The sequence below is a fragment of the Brachycentrus maculatus genome, unplaced genomic scaffold, assembly GCF_059751285.1.
Source record: "Brachycentrus maculatus isolate JH-2025_06_01 unplaced genomic scaffold, ASM5975128v1 h1tg000206l, whole genome shotgun sequence".
Lineage (NCBI taxonomy): Eukaryota > Metazoa > Arthropoda > Insecta > Trichoptera > Brachycentridae > Brachycentrus > Brachycentrus maculatus.
In genome coordinates this window covers 915,001-931,381 of record NW_028280957.1, presented here as the reverse complement: position 1 = coordinate 931,381, position 16,381 = coordinate 915,001, and the positions used below count along the sequence as shown (strand labels likewise).

The 16,381-nt window shown below is 36.2% G+C and overlaps 1 protein-coding gene across 1 annotated transcript in view; it reads right to left on the bottom strand.

The window, feature by feature from the left end:
* Positions 1–16,381, bottom strand: part of LOC148307155 (uncharacterized) — a 42,567-nt gene that overhangs the window by 14,138 nt on the left and 12,048 nt on the right. Inside the window, exons 2-12 of the mRNA XM_088263857.1 lie at positions 14,650–14,744; positions 11,566–11,755; positions 9,696–9,915; positions 8,571–8,747; positions 6,145–6,213; positions 4,857–4,958; positions 3,871–3,987; positions 3,183–3,299; positions 2,146–2,307; positions 1,916–1,969; positions 807–864 (exon numbers count right to left, since the gene is read on the bottom strand). Coding sequence (XP_088119983.1) covers positions 807–864; positions 1,916–1,969; positions 2,146–2,307; positions 3,183–3,299; positions 3,871–3,987; positions 4,857–4,958; positions 6,145–6,213; positions 8,571–8,747; positions 9,696–9,915; positions 11,566–11,755; positions 14,650–14,744 — 1,361 coding nt within the window. The remainder of the gene's footprint in view (positions 1–806; positions 865–1,915; positions 1,970–2,145; positions 2,308–3,182; positions 3,300–3,870; positions 3,988–4,856; positions 4,959–6,144; positions 6,214–8,570; positions 8,748–9,695; positions 9,916–11,565; positions 11,756–14,649; positions 14,745–16,381) is intronic.

The following is a 16,381-nucleotide window of genomic DNA, read 5'->3' as shown; positions in this document are numbered from 1 at the left end:
AAGGAAAAGTAATCAGCCCTCCGCTTCAGGTACCAGTCCAGGGTAATATTGAATAAATATTGCAGTGAAAAAAATCACTTATATTTATTTAACCCCCCTTGGGAATCGAACACGGGACCTCCACAACGGTAGCCGAGAGTGCTGACCATTACACTACGGAAGCGGACAAAACCTATAGTAAATAATAATAAAACCCTTATCCGCACCCCAATGGTGCATAGGGCACTGCGTCATATAACGCAGTGTTATCTTGATCATTTACACATGAAGGAAAGGTGATCAGCCCTCCGCTTCAGGTACCAGTCCAGCGTAATATTGAATAAATATTGCAGTGAAAAAAATCACTTATATTTATTTAACCCCCCCTGGGAATCGAACCCGGGACCTCCAGAACGATAGCCGAGAGTGCTGACCATAACACTACGGAGGCGGACAAGGATTTCTAATTTACTTAGTTAAAAAATAAAAATAAATTGTAAAACGAGCTCCCTCTCTAAACACAAGTATCTTCTTTATTAGAGAGGTAGAAACGTTATATTTGAATTGTTTTGTATACTTACCAACTATTTTGTATCATTTAAATATGTATTTTATAAAAAAATAAAAATAAAAACGCCCAGACCAATTGAAAATAAATATTTCCTGAATTTATTTCACTTTAGTGAAAAATAAAACGGCGGGAATCGAACCTGCGACGCCGGTTTCGCAGTCGAGCGTCTACCCAACTACGCCCCGGCCGGCTCCTGTAAATTTGAAGAAAATTACGATATGTCGTTTATTGGTCAAAAAAAGAGGAGAATACTAACCTTTGGGACCTCTTAAATCTCCTAAATCTTGCGGTGTGTTCACAACAGTTACATCCCCCTAAAAAATTATAACACTGAAATGAATAAATCAATCATTTTAGTATATAACATTCCTTTCATTTCCACTTCCTAATCGTTTTAATTTTTTCTTGTTCAGCCTTACATTATTTTCTTATATCTTCGTTACTAAATAGCCATTTTCATAAAATACTACTCAAGGTAGGCTCTAAAAAAATAACAGGTAAGATGCTGATATAATAATGTAAGTAGATTCTCAAATTATTTTTTTGCTGCCCGCTTTTACTGGGATATAGTACATTCTCTGGGCATTCCGAAAACATGCACAGCTGAAAATTGACAATTTTTGATATATGACGTTGTTGAGAGGAGTGAACGATATGATATGTGGTTGGTTAAGGCTCAATTTAATTTCAGTATATTCACAACATTTTGAGTGTGTCCAAATACTTGTTCACAAATCTGGATTATCTCCAATTGTAGGAGTAATTATTCATATTATTTTTTGACATCTCATCACAGATGAAGAAGAATATGGAAGTCTGGGCATTTACGGAGATGACGGAGATAAGTCATCACTTTACACACGTGTAACATTCACCAATTCTACCCATTATTGACAACCACACTATTCAAATTCTTGAAATTGTTATAGATGTAAACCAATTTCGAAACGTTGTTCTTGAATCACTAGAACTTCACAAGAGACATCTATTGGTGAGATGAAAAGAAGCTTTTTACTAAGCAGAAACTCTTTTATTAGTATGTGAGGTCCGAATCCTGGATTATAATCACGTACATGAGAAACGCCAGAAAATATCATTTTAAATTTTTTAGTTTAAAATATGACCAGATAATTTATTTACAACATTCTTCATCTTTGATGAGATGTCAAAAAAAATTAATAAGAAAAAGAAAAGAAAATAACTCCTTTAATTGAAGATAATCCAGATTTGTGAACAAGTATTTGAACACACTCAAAATGTTAACTTTATAAGTGTCTAATAACATCTTAGTTCTTTTATTATTTTTAAACAGTTTTCAGAATACGTTAAGTAAAAATAAATATTAAAAAATCTCAAAAAACTCACCGGTGGACCTCGATCTCCCTTTTCCCCTTTAGCTCCAATGAGACCAGGAATACCCTTCAATTAAAATTAAAGCAAAGTATTAACAAGCAAGTAACTGATCCATCATTACTTAAATTAATTTGTTACTTGGGTAACTTTAAATCGATGACCATTTATCGAATAAAAAAACGGAATCAAATAACGAAATCTCTTTAAAACAAAAATTGCGATAGAAAGAGCAAAGTACTCACTGGAAATCCATCAAGACCAGATTCTCCTTTCGGGCCTGGTGGACCCTGCACCAGCTCCCCGCTGGCCGTGGACACAGGACCCGGTGGGCCCATCGGACCCGGAGGGCCTGCTAGACCATCTAGGCCGGATTCACCTCGGGGGCCCGGGGCGCCATCAGAGCCCTAAAACAATCATAGTTTAAAAAAATAATACAAATCTAAACTTTCAGCAGAGAAGACCTGCAGGAGCTGGTGAAAAAGGTGTATGTATAGTTTGTGCAAGGAAAGTGATTTGATGATGAATGTGCAGTATTTAACTCTAGATAACTAAACTATATTTGTAGATACATAGTAACTAAACATTCGTCAGGAGGACTACGCAAGTAAAAATTGAAAATTATCAAAAGTATTTACTGAAAATAGTAACTGGTTACATGACACTAAGTTTGGTTTATTAGGAATGAATGTAAGAGACATTTAACAATAAATCCCTATTCCGTAAACAAAGCCTGGCGGGTGGGGGGTGCAGAGGAGTAAATGCACTTGACTTTTTCGGATAAGGGCGTCGTCGCGTGGACGAATGTTTAGTTATCTAGGGTTAAAGATAATGAATCAATGAATGTTTGTAGATCTGGATGTAAAATAGTAATAAATGTAGTAAATGTCCCATTTCGTTAGGAAAGAATGTCAGGCTTGAATAAACATTATCGATAAAATTAAGGAAAGTGTGTTGAGATGGTTTGGGCATGTGAATCGAATGAGCGAAGAAAGAAAAGTAAAACAATTCAAAGAGGCGAATGTAGTTGGTAATAGAAGTAGAAGAAGACAGATAAAAATATGGCTTGGTCAAGTATTATAAACATTTGGGCGGGTTCAGTTCAGGAGTCGGAATAATCGGCAAGTACTTATGAGGAGATGCATTAATGTGGATGAGGCGAAGATTGTTCGCAAAGACAGATTGGTGTGGCATTATATTCTCTCTGCCTAATCCTGCGGGAAGCGGCGTGATAGTTAGTAAGTTAAGTATTTAAAAAAATATTAATTTATTGAATACCAACCGGTGTACCGGGAGCACCAGGTAATCCTGCAGTCCCGTTCCTGCCAGGGGGTCCCCTGGGCCCCACTAGGCCTTGTAGACCCCTTATACCAGGGAATCCCTGAAGGCCTAGAAGTCCCTGAAACGGAAATAATACACACTCTCATCAAACAAGCTTTCCTTTCAGTACAAAAATATTTTTTACTCCGAATCAGATCAACATTTAATCAATGCATCTATGTTTTTTTTAACCTTTCTCAACCGAAGTATCTAAAAATTATGTATGCTCTAAAGAGCGGGAATTTGAAAGACCTCAGACCTATTCACCTTCTCTTTTTTTTAGCCTTCTGTCCTCTTTATGGTATTTTTAATTCCCCGTCTTAGGTTTGGGTAGGTTCAATACATTTATTTTTCTTATTTTTCTTCTTTTTCTTATTCTTTTCTACTTCTGCTACTGCGACTTCTTTTTTCTTAAAGATCATCGGATCTGTCTGTTCCATTATCCATCTTTTGTGACGTGGACTGGCAGCTGTCCATCGCTTTGGAGGTCTTCCAGGTGGTCTTCTTCCGTCTGGGTTCTCTTGAAGAGCAAATCGGGCCAATTTGTTATTTCCAGCAACAGGCGAGTTAACTAACACACATAGTATTTCAAATATAATAAAACAGTTAACTTAATGGTATTTCGAATAAAATAAGAAGTGAATAAATACCGGTGCACCAGGTCGGCCTTGCTCGCCAACCCACCCTTGGGGGCCTCTGATACCCTGGGGTCCGATATCTCCTCGAGGGCCCGCAGGACCGATGGCTCCTGGAGGGCCTGGTGGACCCTGAAACGAAAGTCAAAAATCAATAAACAAGCATCGTTTTTTTACACGTGTACAAAATGATCACTTCATCCAGGCTCAGATTCCCATATTCATCTATGTTAAGATATATAGACAACAAGGAACTGCTGAAATGCTAATGCTTATATATTCAGCTGGAGTGTCCCTTAGAGACAAAATAAAAACTTCGCCCTAAAGAAGCTTGGGTGTAACAGACATCAATAGTAAGGTAGAGGAAAGGCAATTGAGATGGTATGGGCACATGGGACGTAGAAAGCCTGAACATATTGTAAACCAGGCAATCACCATGGATCGTCCTCGAAAGACATTGGGTATCAATGACTTCAAAAGTAAGGTAGAGGAAAGGCAATTGAGATGGTATGGGCACATAGGACTCAGAGAACCTGAACATATTGTAAACCAGGCAATCACCATAGATCGTCCTCGAAAGACATTGGGTGTAATAGACTTCAAAAGTAAGGTAGAAGAAAGGCAATTGAGATGGTATGGGCACATAGGACTCAGAGAACCTGAACATATTGTGAACCAGGCAATCGCCATGGATCTTCCTCGAAAGACATCTAGAGGAAGACCAAAAAATTCATGGATGCTACAGAAAGATAATGATTCGAAGGCATGACCTAGGTGACGTTGTATATGATAGAAGGATCTACAACCTGAGGAAGAGGAGAGCTGACCTCAGCAGTCTTCAAAGACGAAAAGTTGGGAGCCAGGAAGAAGAAGTTAATCTGACCTAGTTTAAAGCTACAACCCACTGAAATGTATCATAGCCTTAAACGGGGGTCTCACTTTAAATGTATCTCATTATACGAGGTCATTTACGAGTATATTTACAAAAGCAAGTCACTTACCATGGTCCCGTTATACCCCGGGGGGCCCTGTGGACAAACCACTTCGCAGGGAGGCGGTTGAACCAATTTTTCAGCCGGAGCGGTGGCGGCTGGTTGAAATATCTGATAAAAATTAATAATATTATATTTCATTTTAATCATTTTGGTCGATGAGGTGTGGTCAGAAGACAGATCTCCTGGATCCAGACTATACGAGATTGAATGATTGGAGATGGGGATCAGGACCGTCGAGGCGCTGTTTAGAGCTGCATAGGACAAGGACAACTACTCTCTAAGTGATAGTCGACGTCAGAGAGACCTGACATGACACGCACATAAGATATTCATTTTGTTTCATTTCACATAAAATATCAAATAAAAAAAATATATGAGATTTTTTTATTTCTTCATATATGACCATTTTTTATCTATATATGTGTGTGTGTGTTTACATGTATGTGTATCCATGTGTGTACATCATTATGTATATTGTGATGAAAAATAATTATTTAGTTATGCCGTTTTAAATGCTAAAATCAACGTGAATTGTAAAGGTGAATTGAAGTGATTTTCACGAAAACGGCGCTATATAAATTGTCCAATAAATAAATATATAAGGAAATAGTTATTCCAAAACCGAAAATTGTGAATGTAGAGTTTTTAGGTGGTATTACACAAAGTGAACGATGAATGACAAGGAGAGTGAAGAAATTATCGATCACTCAACTGAATCTTGGGTAACTTCAAAATGATGACCAATTATCGAATATAAAAACCGAATTAACTACATTACAAAATCTTCATCACTGAAAGCTTGTCACGCCAATCAGCAAAGCCTTTAACGAGTGTTTTTGCCTAGAATCCTCACTCAAGAATTACTTGAAATTATAGTGTGTTGACTCAAGTAGGTCCCTAAACTGACAGGGGACCTACCAAACCGTCAAGTTTACAACAGTGACGTATAGAAGGCTATATAAGCCCTTACACACTTGCAATCGCTCTCTTTTCACCTGCCCACTCGATCAACTGCATCTAGAGCCAAAACCTTCGTGTAACATTAATTATCGTTAACTCAATTCAGTTGCTTTTATTTTTTAAGTTAGTGTTAGATTCCTTAACTTTAAGATACATTTTATAATTTAACTCAATAAACAGCGTACTAAGCAAGTAAGTATGACATTCATTATAATGTAATATTAGATTATTCCAACAACAACAAAAAACATCAGAAAATCCCAAAGGACCCGAGACCTCCGAGGCACCAAGCGCACTTATCGCTACACTACAGAGACAGTCAATGCCCACTCACCGGCAACTCTTCGCAGTGGTCCTTCTCCGCTGTCGCATCGCAACTCACCACCATCCACTGAAGATCAATCTGGAAGAATCACACCAAGAAATTAGCCACGAAACTGCTCTTCTACAAACCAGTGAACGAAAGGCAAGAACGAAAACATTGGACATTAGACCAGGTTTGAAGTAAAGAAAGCGTGAAACTACGCGGTAGAAACCAACTAGAAAAAATTGCAAAGGATGGATGACAGAATACAGAAGTATCTATGAAAGAAGACAATAGATCAAATTGGAATATGGGTATACATATATGTGTATAATAAAACTTGGGATGATCAAGTATTTCCAATACTTGAAAGTGGTCAGGTCAGGAGTTCTCCTCATAGAGTAATGTATGAGGAGAAGCATGAATGTGGATTACATTACTGTATGAGGAGAAGCATGAATGTGGATTAGGCAAAGATTGTTTGTAAATACAGGTTGATGAGGGGTTCTATTCTCTCTGCTTACCCATACGGGAATAGGCGTGATGGTTAGTTATTTAGTAAGGTAGATTATTACTTATGTATTGGGAATGTATGTATAAACTATTTGAGTACAACTTTTTAATAGAAGATCTATAGGCACTGTGAAGGATTCATGTATGAAATTTAAATTTTTAATAGAAGATCTATTGGCACTGTGAAGGATTCATGTATGAAATCAACAAATGGTTGGTATAGTTTTGTCAAAAATACAGTAGAGGCCGTGAAGTGATTACAATATACAGACATAGAGGGTTAGTCTTTAAAAAGAAAACAAATGATTCAGATAGCGAAGAGTTGATATTGTACAAAAGATGATAAAAGACACAGCAATAATTAAAATCTTAATAGTTCCTTGAATAACCCATGGACCTCTAACACTTTTGAAGAAAAAGAAAAATGATGAAGATCAAAGTTTAAAAAAAGTAGAAAGAAATAAACGGAAATAAAAGAATGTGAGAAAGTACACCGAAGAGGAAAAAGAGAGTGGTAAACCAGAAAGCACTAGAAGAGTTTTAGCAAAACCAAGGGAAATATATCAAAATCAGAAAAATAACAAAATAATTACCAAAATAAAAGAATGCGGAAGTAGAAATCGTGTCGCATAAGCAAGAATCTGGAGTATTAAGAAAATAAAACCAAGGGAAATAGGTCAAAATCAGAAAAGTAACAAAAAAGATAACGAAATGAAATAATGTGGAAGTGGAAATCGTGTCACACGAGCGAGAACCAGAAGAATGTGAGAGAGTAGACCGAAGAGGAAATAATCTTGAGAGTGGTAAACCAGAAGGCACTAGAAGTTTTCTACTAAAACCAAGTAAATAGTTAAAAATCAGAAAAATAACAATAAATATACCGAAATAAAAGAACGTGGAAGTAGAAATCGTGTCACACAAGCAAGAACCAGAAGAATGTGAGAGAGTAGACCGAAGAGGAAATAATCTTGAGAGTGGTAAACTAGAAGGCACTAGAAGTGTTCTACCAAAACCAAGGGTAATACCTGTCACATGATATATCATAGTCGGAGACTATAGTATCCGTTACTCACCGCATGAGGAACCTGGAGACAAAAAATCAATCAGAAAATGACAAAAACAATCATATTAATGTGACCTTTTAAAAGATCCGTTAAACGTTTTGACAAAATTAACTTTTATCAAAATGGCACCAAGAGATTTCGTAAGATCTGCAATACGATCCGTCGAACCTTTAGCAAAAATCATTATTTGCTGTGGTACCTACCTATTCTACAGTTGGCAACACTGAAAGAAAGCTATAACTATCATCAGCACAGAAATATTAACGCATAAGGTTTTTAATTTGCCACTTCCCTACAGCCGTTTTCGCTCTAATTTTATTCAATACAGTGTTTTTTACTTAACTTTAATTTCTAAGTGGAGCCGATGCACAGTTACTTTGGAACTTAATGTATCCCATCAGTAACCATCAAATGTAGAATCAGTGAATAAGAAAAATATTGGCTTTTTTAAATAGGTATTGTGGTAGAGTACATTCGAACACGAAAACTCTTCAAGAATCCGCGACACTAGCCACGGGGCCACAACTATTGACACTGAAATAAGAATGAAGACTTATATCACTAATATGAATCTTGTAATCTTAGCTGTCAACAATGAATGCTTGTAACAAAAGCTGTTGGCTGTCAAAAAGTTGGTGCAGCCATATCTTTGGAATCTTAACTAGCTGTAAAAACTGTTGGTTCCAACTGCTCAAATGAAACGAAAGTCAGTAGTTTGCTGTAAGAGTTCTGTAATTTTGCTGATAGAATTCTAAAGTACCAGGTTGTTGATGCATACTCGCCTTTCCTGACCAGGATATAGGAGTTCCAACAGACCCATAACATTTGCTGTTGACTGAGAACATAGCTCCCAAACTACACTGAGAACATCACACTTACCATTTCCATGGTCTGCGCCAGAGAGATGAGGCCTTTTGGGTCTAGGGCTGGTACACTCAGGGGGGCATCTCCTATAGAATTTGATATCCCAGAGCTGACTGGCGTGCAGTCCACCCAGAGAAAGGCGATCCCACGTTGAACGGTCAGCACGAGTTTGTGCCAAGACTTGTCGAACAACTAGATATAATATTTTATATATTAAAAACATTGTTAGCTTTGTGGTGTGGTAATATAACACTCTTTATCATTCATCGTTCACTTTGTGTAAACGACTTAAAAATTTTAAGGTAAGGAGATGAATGATAAGGAGAGTGTTGTTTAACTAGATATAAAATCATTACATTATTTTAAAACCCGATTTATTGCTTTAATCAATGCCAAAACGTCAGTGAAATATAACTTTATTTTTTAAATACATATGTACATATGTAAAAACACATTTGCTCAAGTACGATAGCCTAGAGTGCTGATCATAACATTACGGAGGCGGACAAAAATCTGGTTAGGATCCTTATTTGTTTTTTGTTAAGCTTTAGGCATGGGTGGCCAACATTTTCAGTAGCCGGGCCAGATTTTAGAAATGAGATTTCTTACCGGGCCGTAAAACATAATTATATTATTTAAACATACTTATTAGGTACTATTCAAACTTATTTGCATGTTTAGCCTCGTAATGCTGTTTAATGTTATACTTTTTCAAGATAGAAACAGAATCATTGCATATCAGGCATGTTGGCTTTGTTTTAAATTCCATCTGTCTTAAAAACTTCTCAGTTCTTCTGTTACTCTTCTCTTCTTTAATCCAACGTCTTTACTACTTGACGCCATTATGGGTCTTGAAATTATCAGGATAGTGAAATACTCCCATATATGGGATATGATACAAACTCCGCACGATGGAATGTTCTTTGGGTGATTTTGTGTACACTTAAGGAAAATTATGTGTGATTTGCTCCGCGGGCCGCAAGTAGACACCCGGCGGGCCGCATGCGGCCCACGGGCCGCGGGTTGGCTACCCTTGCTTTAGAGCTTCTGTGGTGAATTTCCACGAGTACACCGAAATCAATTCCTTGGCTAAGGAGATACCCGGTTCGTTTCTTGGTCAATCGGTCCATTCCCACTCACCGGAGCGTCATTGAAGGTGACCTCCTGCATGCCCTGGGGGCCCACCATGCCCAGGGTGAGGGCCTTGCTGCGGGGCTCCAGCGCCACCCGCAGCTGGGGGCGCCCGGCCGAGTCCCGCGCCGCTATCAGCTGCCAGGGGCTGCGGCCCGCCGGGGGCCGGCGAGCCCGGAACGTGCACACGAGCGAGAAGTCGGACGGCAGGCCTTGCGGGAACACCTCGCTGAAATCAAGTTGCGACTGCTTAAACTACCAACAAACTTTTTCTTCCTTACATCGTTCCAAGCTCTCTAAAATTGACATATCGCTCACTCCTTTCAAGAACGTCATAAATCAAAAATCGACAATTTTCAGTTGTGCATGTTTTCGGAATGCCCAGAAAATTTACTATATCCCAGAAAAAAAGGCGTATTTTCACTTAATATTTACCCGCTACAGGGCAGAAAATGTTGTTTTGCATTTTGAAGAAAGGGTATTGTTTAATTATTTTTTTTAAATATATTAAATATTTTTCTAATGGAGAAAAAACCTTCATGTTTTACCCAAAAAGATCTGTTGCACAGTAAAAAGTTCAATAAGTGGCTTAATTTTTAATACATTGTGTTATATTTTTAAACTTTAAAAACGTTCTCCTGAAAAATCAAGTTTTTTTTATTTAAGATGTTCTTATGATTTAGGAGTGAGTATCACTCAATATTTTTCTATATTTTGCATCCTCCCTTATTCGTCTTCCAAAGCATACTGAGAAGTCTCACTTTTTTTTTAATACTCATCTGCCTTTTCTTTATTTTTTTATTTTTCTTTCTTTTCTCTCTCTGATACAAAGATGATATAGGACAACGCATCGGATTGACGGGGTGTTCACTTCGAAATTTCGCTTTTTTTTCATTTTATTTATTTCTTAAACAATATATGTATATGACACATACATACATACATACATTTGTTAGTTTAAATTTTTTTAAATGCGGAGACCCACCAAGCCAACCCACCTTATGTATCTTATCTGTGGACTTCTTTTTACATACAGCGATCCATGGAAAGATCCATGCTTGGGGGATAAAATAAGAATTGAAGAAATCAGGAATAGAACCAAAATAGAGAAAAACATGAATCGCGTATCAAGACTCAAGTGGCAATGGGCAGGATATGTTGCGAGACAGGATCTCATAAGATAGACCCCAAAAATTTGAGATGGAGACCTTGGAAAAATAAAACAGGCGTGGGAAAACCTCAAAAAAAAGTCCGAAGACGTAGCCGCTATGGAGGGTAGAAACTGCCTTTTTTTAGATGGGAATTGCATTTATTATTTACCTTCCTTATTATGTACAAGGTTTATAGATCATTTAGTGGATTTTTGTTTCTCCTAGCTAATTAAATATGTTTTTATTTGAATCTGTGTTGGGAACAGGGGGGATAATCTAGTGTGGGCCAATCAGGAACTTGTCAGCATTTGCCCATTGCTGGGAGGAAACTACGTTGCACTCCTCAGGAGAAGGCGGACTATTGACTGTCATCAGCAGACCTTCCGTTCCACTAAAAGAGGGTTCGGCATTTTGTGTCCTACTTTGGTTTATGTTACCAATATCCTTTACTATTTTTATCATGTATGTTACCACCTCTCGTGATAGTTCCTTATGAACTTATGATGTCGGATAGGTCCTCACCCAGACTACTGCATCGCGCCTCCAGCTGTTGTCTTTGAAAGCTGAAAAGGTATAAACTGCCTCCAAACAGCAACTGACCGTAGATAATGAAAGAATACGGAAGAGGCCTATGTCCAGCAGTAGATTACAGAAGGACAGGGAAAAAGAAGACGAAGGTATAGCGGAAACAGGTTTTGGCATTGACGAATGAGTGATCCCCACATTACCTGGTGATCTGTGTGAGGTTGGAGTTCCTGTCCAACCGGAAGGCGGTCTGCAGGCGACTGGACCCCCTGACTCTGGACACTCCCGGGTAGCGAGCCCTGGCTCCGGGCAGGTCCAGCCCGAACTGGCGGATTAGGTCCAGGCTGTGCAGGTCGGTGTCGCAGGGGCGCTTATTCTCGCGGACCATGAGCTCTGTACAAACGAAAAAAATCATGATAACTTTGTACAATAATTCAATGTTCAGATGATATACGAATTTGTGGTCTTTGGGCAATGCCTGAAACGGTAAACGTGAAATTTTTGTAGTAGAAGCCTGAAACTGCAAACATAACATTTTTTTACAGTAGAAGTCTGAATCTGCAAACATGACATTTTTACATTAGAAGTCTGAAACTGCAAACATGACATTTTTACAGTAGAAGTCTGAAACTGCAAATATGACATTTCTCACAGTAGAAGCCTGAAATTGCAAACATGACATTTTTACAGTAGAAGTCTGAAACTGCAAACATGACATTTTTACAGTAGAAGACTGAAACTGCAAACATGACATTTTCACAATAGAAGTCTGAAACTGCAAATATGACATTTCTCACAAGAGAAGTCTGAAACTGCAAACATGATTTTTTTTACAGTAGAAGCTTGAAACTGCAAATATGAATTTTTACAGTAGATGAATGTCCAAGCTATTTTTTTGATGCCAAAAAAATGTAATAAAAATCGAATTACATATGAGACCTCCATGAAAAAGGGAACTTTTTTCCTTTTTCAAAAATTTTAGTAGTGTAGTTGTCAATCATGGGTAGAATGATGAATGTTGCACGTGTGTGTAAAGTGATCACTCAACCAGCCTATGAAGGGTCATAAGCCCATTAAATACCCAGACTTCCGTATTCTTCGTCATCTACGTTGAGATATCAAAAAATGTAACAGAAAGCAAAGTACATATCGCTCACTCCTTTCAAGAACGTCATAAATCAAAAATCGTAAATTTTCAGTTGTGCATGTTTTTGGAATGCCCAGAAAATGTACTATATCCCAGCAAAGAGACATATTTTAACTTAATATTTACCCGCTACAGGGCAGAAAATGTTGTTTTTGCATTTTGAAGAAAATGTATTGTTTACATTTTTTTTTTTAATCTATTAATTATTTTTCAAATGGAGAAAAAATCTTCAGGTTTTACCTAAAAAGATCTGTTGCACAGTAAAAAGTTCAATAAGTGGCTTGATATTTATCTTTAATACATTGTGTTATATTTTTAAACTTTAAAAACGTTCTCCTGAAAAATCAAGTTTTTTTGATTTATGACTTTCTTGAAAGGAGTGAGCGATATGGAACTCCCATTAACAAGCAAAAAGAATACATCGCTTGCGAGCCAATTGTTGAGTCTGACGCTCTCTGAAGCCAACAGGAACAAGTAGGTAGATAGGTAGATATCCTTCATCTTGCTAGTAAAGTACACCTCCTATATGACACTGGGCTCCTGGATGGCTCTCCCCTTCTCGATTTATCTGTAAATTGTTCAAGTTGATGGCGTGTGGTGTGGCTTTTGTTGTCGTGTTGTGGTTGTCAATTTTGATTGCGTGCCATGTTTATCTCATTTGTTTGTAATAATAACTATTCTTATTTTTTTAATTTTTGGGAATCTGAGCCCACCATCCACCCGCAGCAGTTATAGAGTCCTGAGGGACTCTCTGTCAGCTGCACAAAGAGGAAAATCTTCAAAATATTTCTGAAGAAATAAATATTGCTCTATTCAATTAATGAGGGGGGAGGAGGATGTACGGACAGAGGCCGACACTTCATCCCCACCCCTCGGGATCCCCTCAAACTATTATTATTATTATTTTATTCCAGCTTGATAATATGGTGGGTGCAATACCTAAGAGCCATATGTTATATAATACATGGAATAAAATACAAAATTAAAAGAATAACACACAAACAAGGAGACACAACGTTTTGAGTATATATTTTTTTTTTGTTCACAACATGTATGTAGCATGGATGTCTTATTTGAATATCACATATCGCTCACTCCTTTCAAGAACGTCATAAATCAAAAATCGAAAATTTTCAGTTATGCATGTTTTCGAAATGCCAAGAAAATGTACTATATCCCAGCAAAAGCGGCATATTTTTAACTTAATATTTACCCGCTACAGGGCCGAAAGTGTTGTTTTTGCATTTTGAAGAAAAGGTATCGTTTAATTATTTTTTTTTAATAAACTAGTTATTTTTCAAATGGAGAAAAAATCATGTTTAATCTAAAAAAATCTGTTGCACAGTAAAAAGTTCAATAAGTGGGTTGATATTTATTTTTAATATATTTCATTATATTTTTAAACTTTTAAAAACGATCTCCTGAAGAAAAAAAAATTATAAATATATAACGTTGTTGAAAGGAGTGAGCGACATGTGTCTTATAAGAATATCACATGTTAGGCTATTATGAAAAACACATGTTTATCTTATATGAATGTCACATGTTTAACTTATGAATATCACATAATATGTGTCCTATAAGAACATCACATGTATGGCTTATATGAATGTCCCGTGTACGACTTATATGAATGTCAGATGTATTTCTTATATGAATATCACAATTGTGTCTCGTTTATATGATAACGTATATATCGCTCACTCCTTTCAAGAACGTCATAAATAAAAACTTGATTTTTCAGGAGAAGGTTTTAAAGTTTAAAAATATAATAAAATGTATCAAAAATAAATATCAAGCCACTTATTGAACTTTTTACTGTGTAACAGATCTTTTTCGGTAAAACCTGAAGGTTTTTTCTCCATTTGAAAAATATTTAGTATATTTAATAAAAAATATTAAACAATACCTTTTCTTCAAAATGCAAAAACAACACTTTTTGCCCTGTAGCGGGTAAATATTAATTTTAAAATATGCCGCTTTTGCTGGGATATAGTGCCTTTTCTGGACATTCCGGAAACACGCACAACTGAAAATTGACTTTTGATATCTGACGTCGTTGAAAGGAGTGAGCGATGTGTGACTTACATGAATGTCACAATTATGTCTTGTTTATATGATAACGTATATTTGTACTTACGTCCACCGACATTAGTGAAACAGATTAGGATGAGCGATGCCGGTAATATGAACTTCTGTGCCATGGCGTTCAAACTCTGCTCCAAACTTCCAAATCTGGAAACAAAAGAAATTTTTAATATCTTTTTTTCATATTATTTTTTGACATCTCATCAAAGATGAAGAAGAATATGGAAGTCTGGGCATTTACGGGGCTGACGACCGTCATAGGCTGGTTTAAGTGATCACTTTACACACGTGTAACATTCACCAATTCTACCCATTATTGACAACCACACTGCTCAAATTCTTGGAAGTTCTTTATATATGAACCAATTTAGAAACCTTGTTCTTGAATCACTAGAACTTCACTAGAGACATCTATTGGTGAGATGTAAAGAAGCTTTTTTATTATCTTTTTTTCAATTCATTCTTTCATAATTTGGATTAAACCTTAGGGCAAAGGATCGCCCCTAGAGGCGACGGATCAAGAAAACATATTATAGGTGTCTCAACAGCGACAAAGCTTCTAATTTTATGCGAAGGATGATAAATTAATTCATAAAATGTGTAAGGTGATCTACTCTATAATATTCTAAATTCTATTCTATCTTAATATTTGGGTCATCTATGTTGCATTCATTTTAGAAAATTGTATGCATGCAGTCCGCCTCCGCCTCCGTAGTGTAATGGTCAGCACGCTCGTCTACCGTTCTGGAGGTCCCGGGTTCGATTCCCAAGGGGGGTAAAATAAATATAAGTGATTTTTTCAGTGTCGTATTTATTCAATATTACCCTGGACTGGTACCTGAAGTGGAGGGCTGATCACCTTTCCTTCATGTGTAAACGATCAAGATAACACTGCGTTTATATGTTGCAGTGCCCTATGCACCATTGGGGTGCGGATAAAGGTTTTATATACATAATATATAGATATATATATATACATACATATATATACATATATATATATATATATATATATATATATATATATATATATATATATATATATATATATATATATATATATATATATATATATAATATATATATATATATATATACATATATATATATATATATATATATATATATATATATATATATATAAATATATATATATATATATATATATATATATATATATATATATACATATACATATATATATATATATATATATATATATATATATATATATATATATATATATATATATATATATATATATATATATATATATATATATATATATATATATATATATATATATATATATATATATATATATACATACATATATATATATATATATATATATATATATATATATATATATATATATATATATATATATATATATATGTGTGTGTGTGTGTGGGTGTGTGTGTGTGTGTGCGTGTGTGTTATATAAAAGTAAGTCAGAAAAATCCCCATGATATTACTAAATCAAATATCTCAAAACAAATTGGCAAACATTTACATTGTAATAGGGTTACACTAGAGGTAATCCGAATCGTTTGCATAGCACCATTACACACTTGTGCCTGCCGACTAATGGCATCCTTAGCACTCGCGTCGGTGCAGCGCGGGGCATCGGGACATGGGGACATGGGGACAGCGGGCATCAGAGTCAATTGAGAACGTCAAAGAAATTAGCTAAGTGCCGTTTATCGGCCTGCAAATCTCAACGCCCTAACTAAACGCGGCTAATACATTGATTGGATGAAGAGTCGATTATTTATGCCATA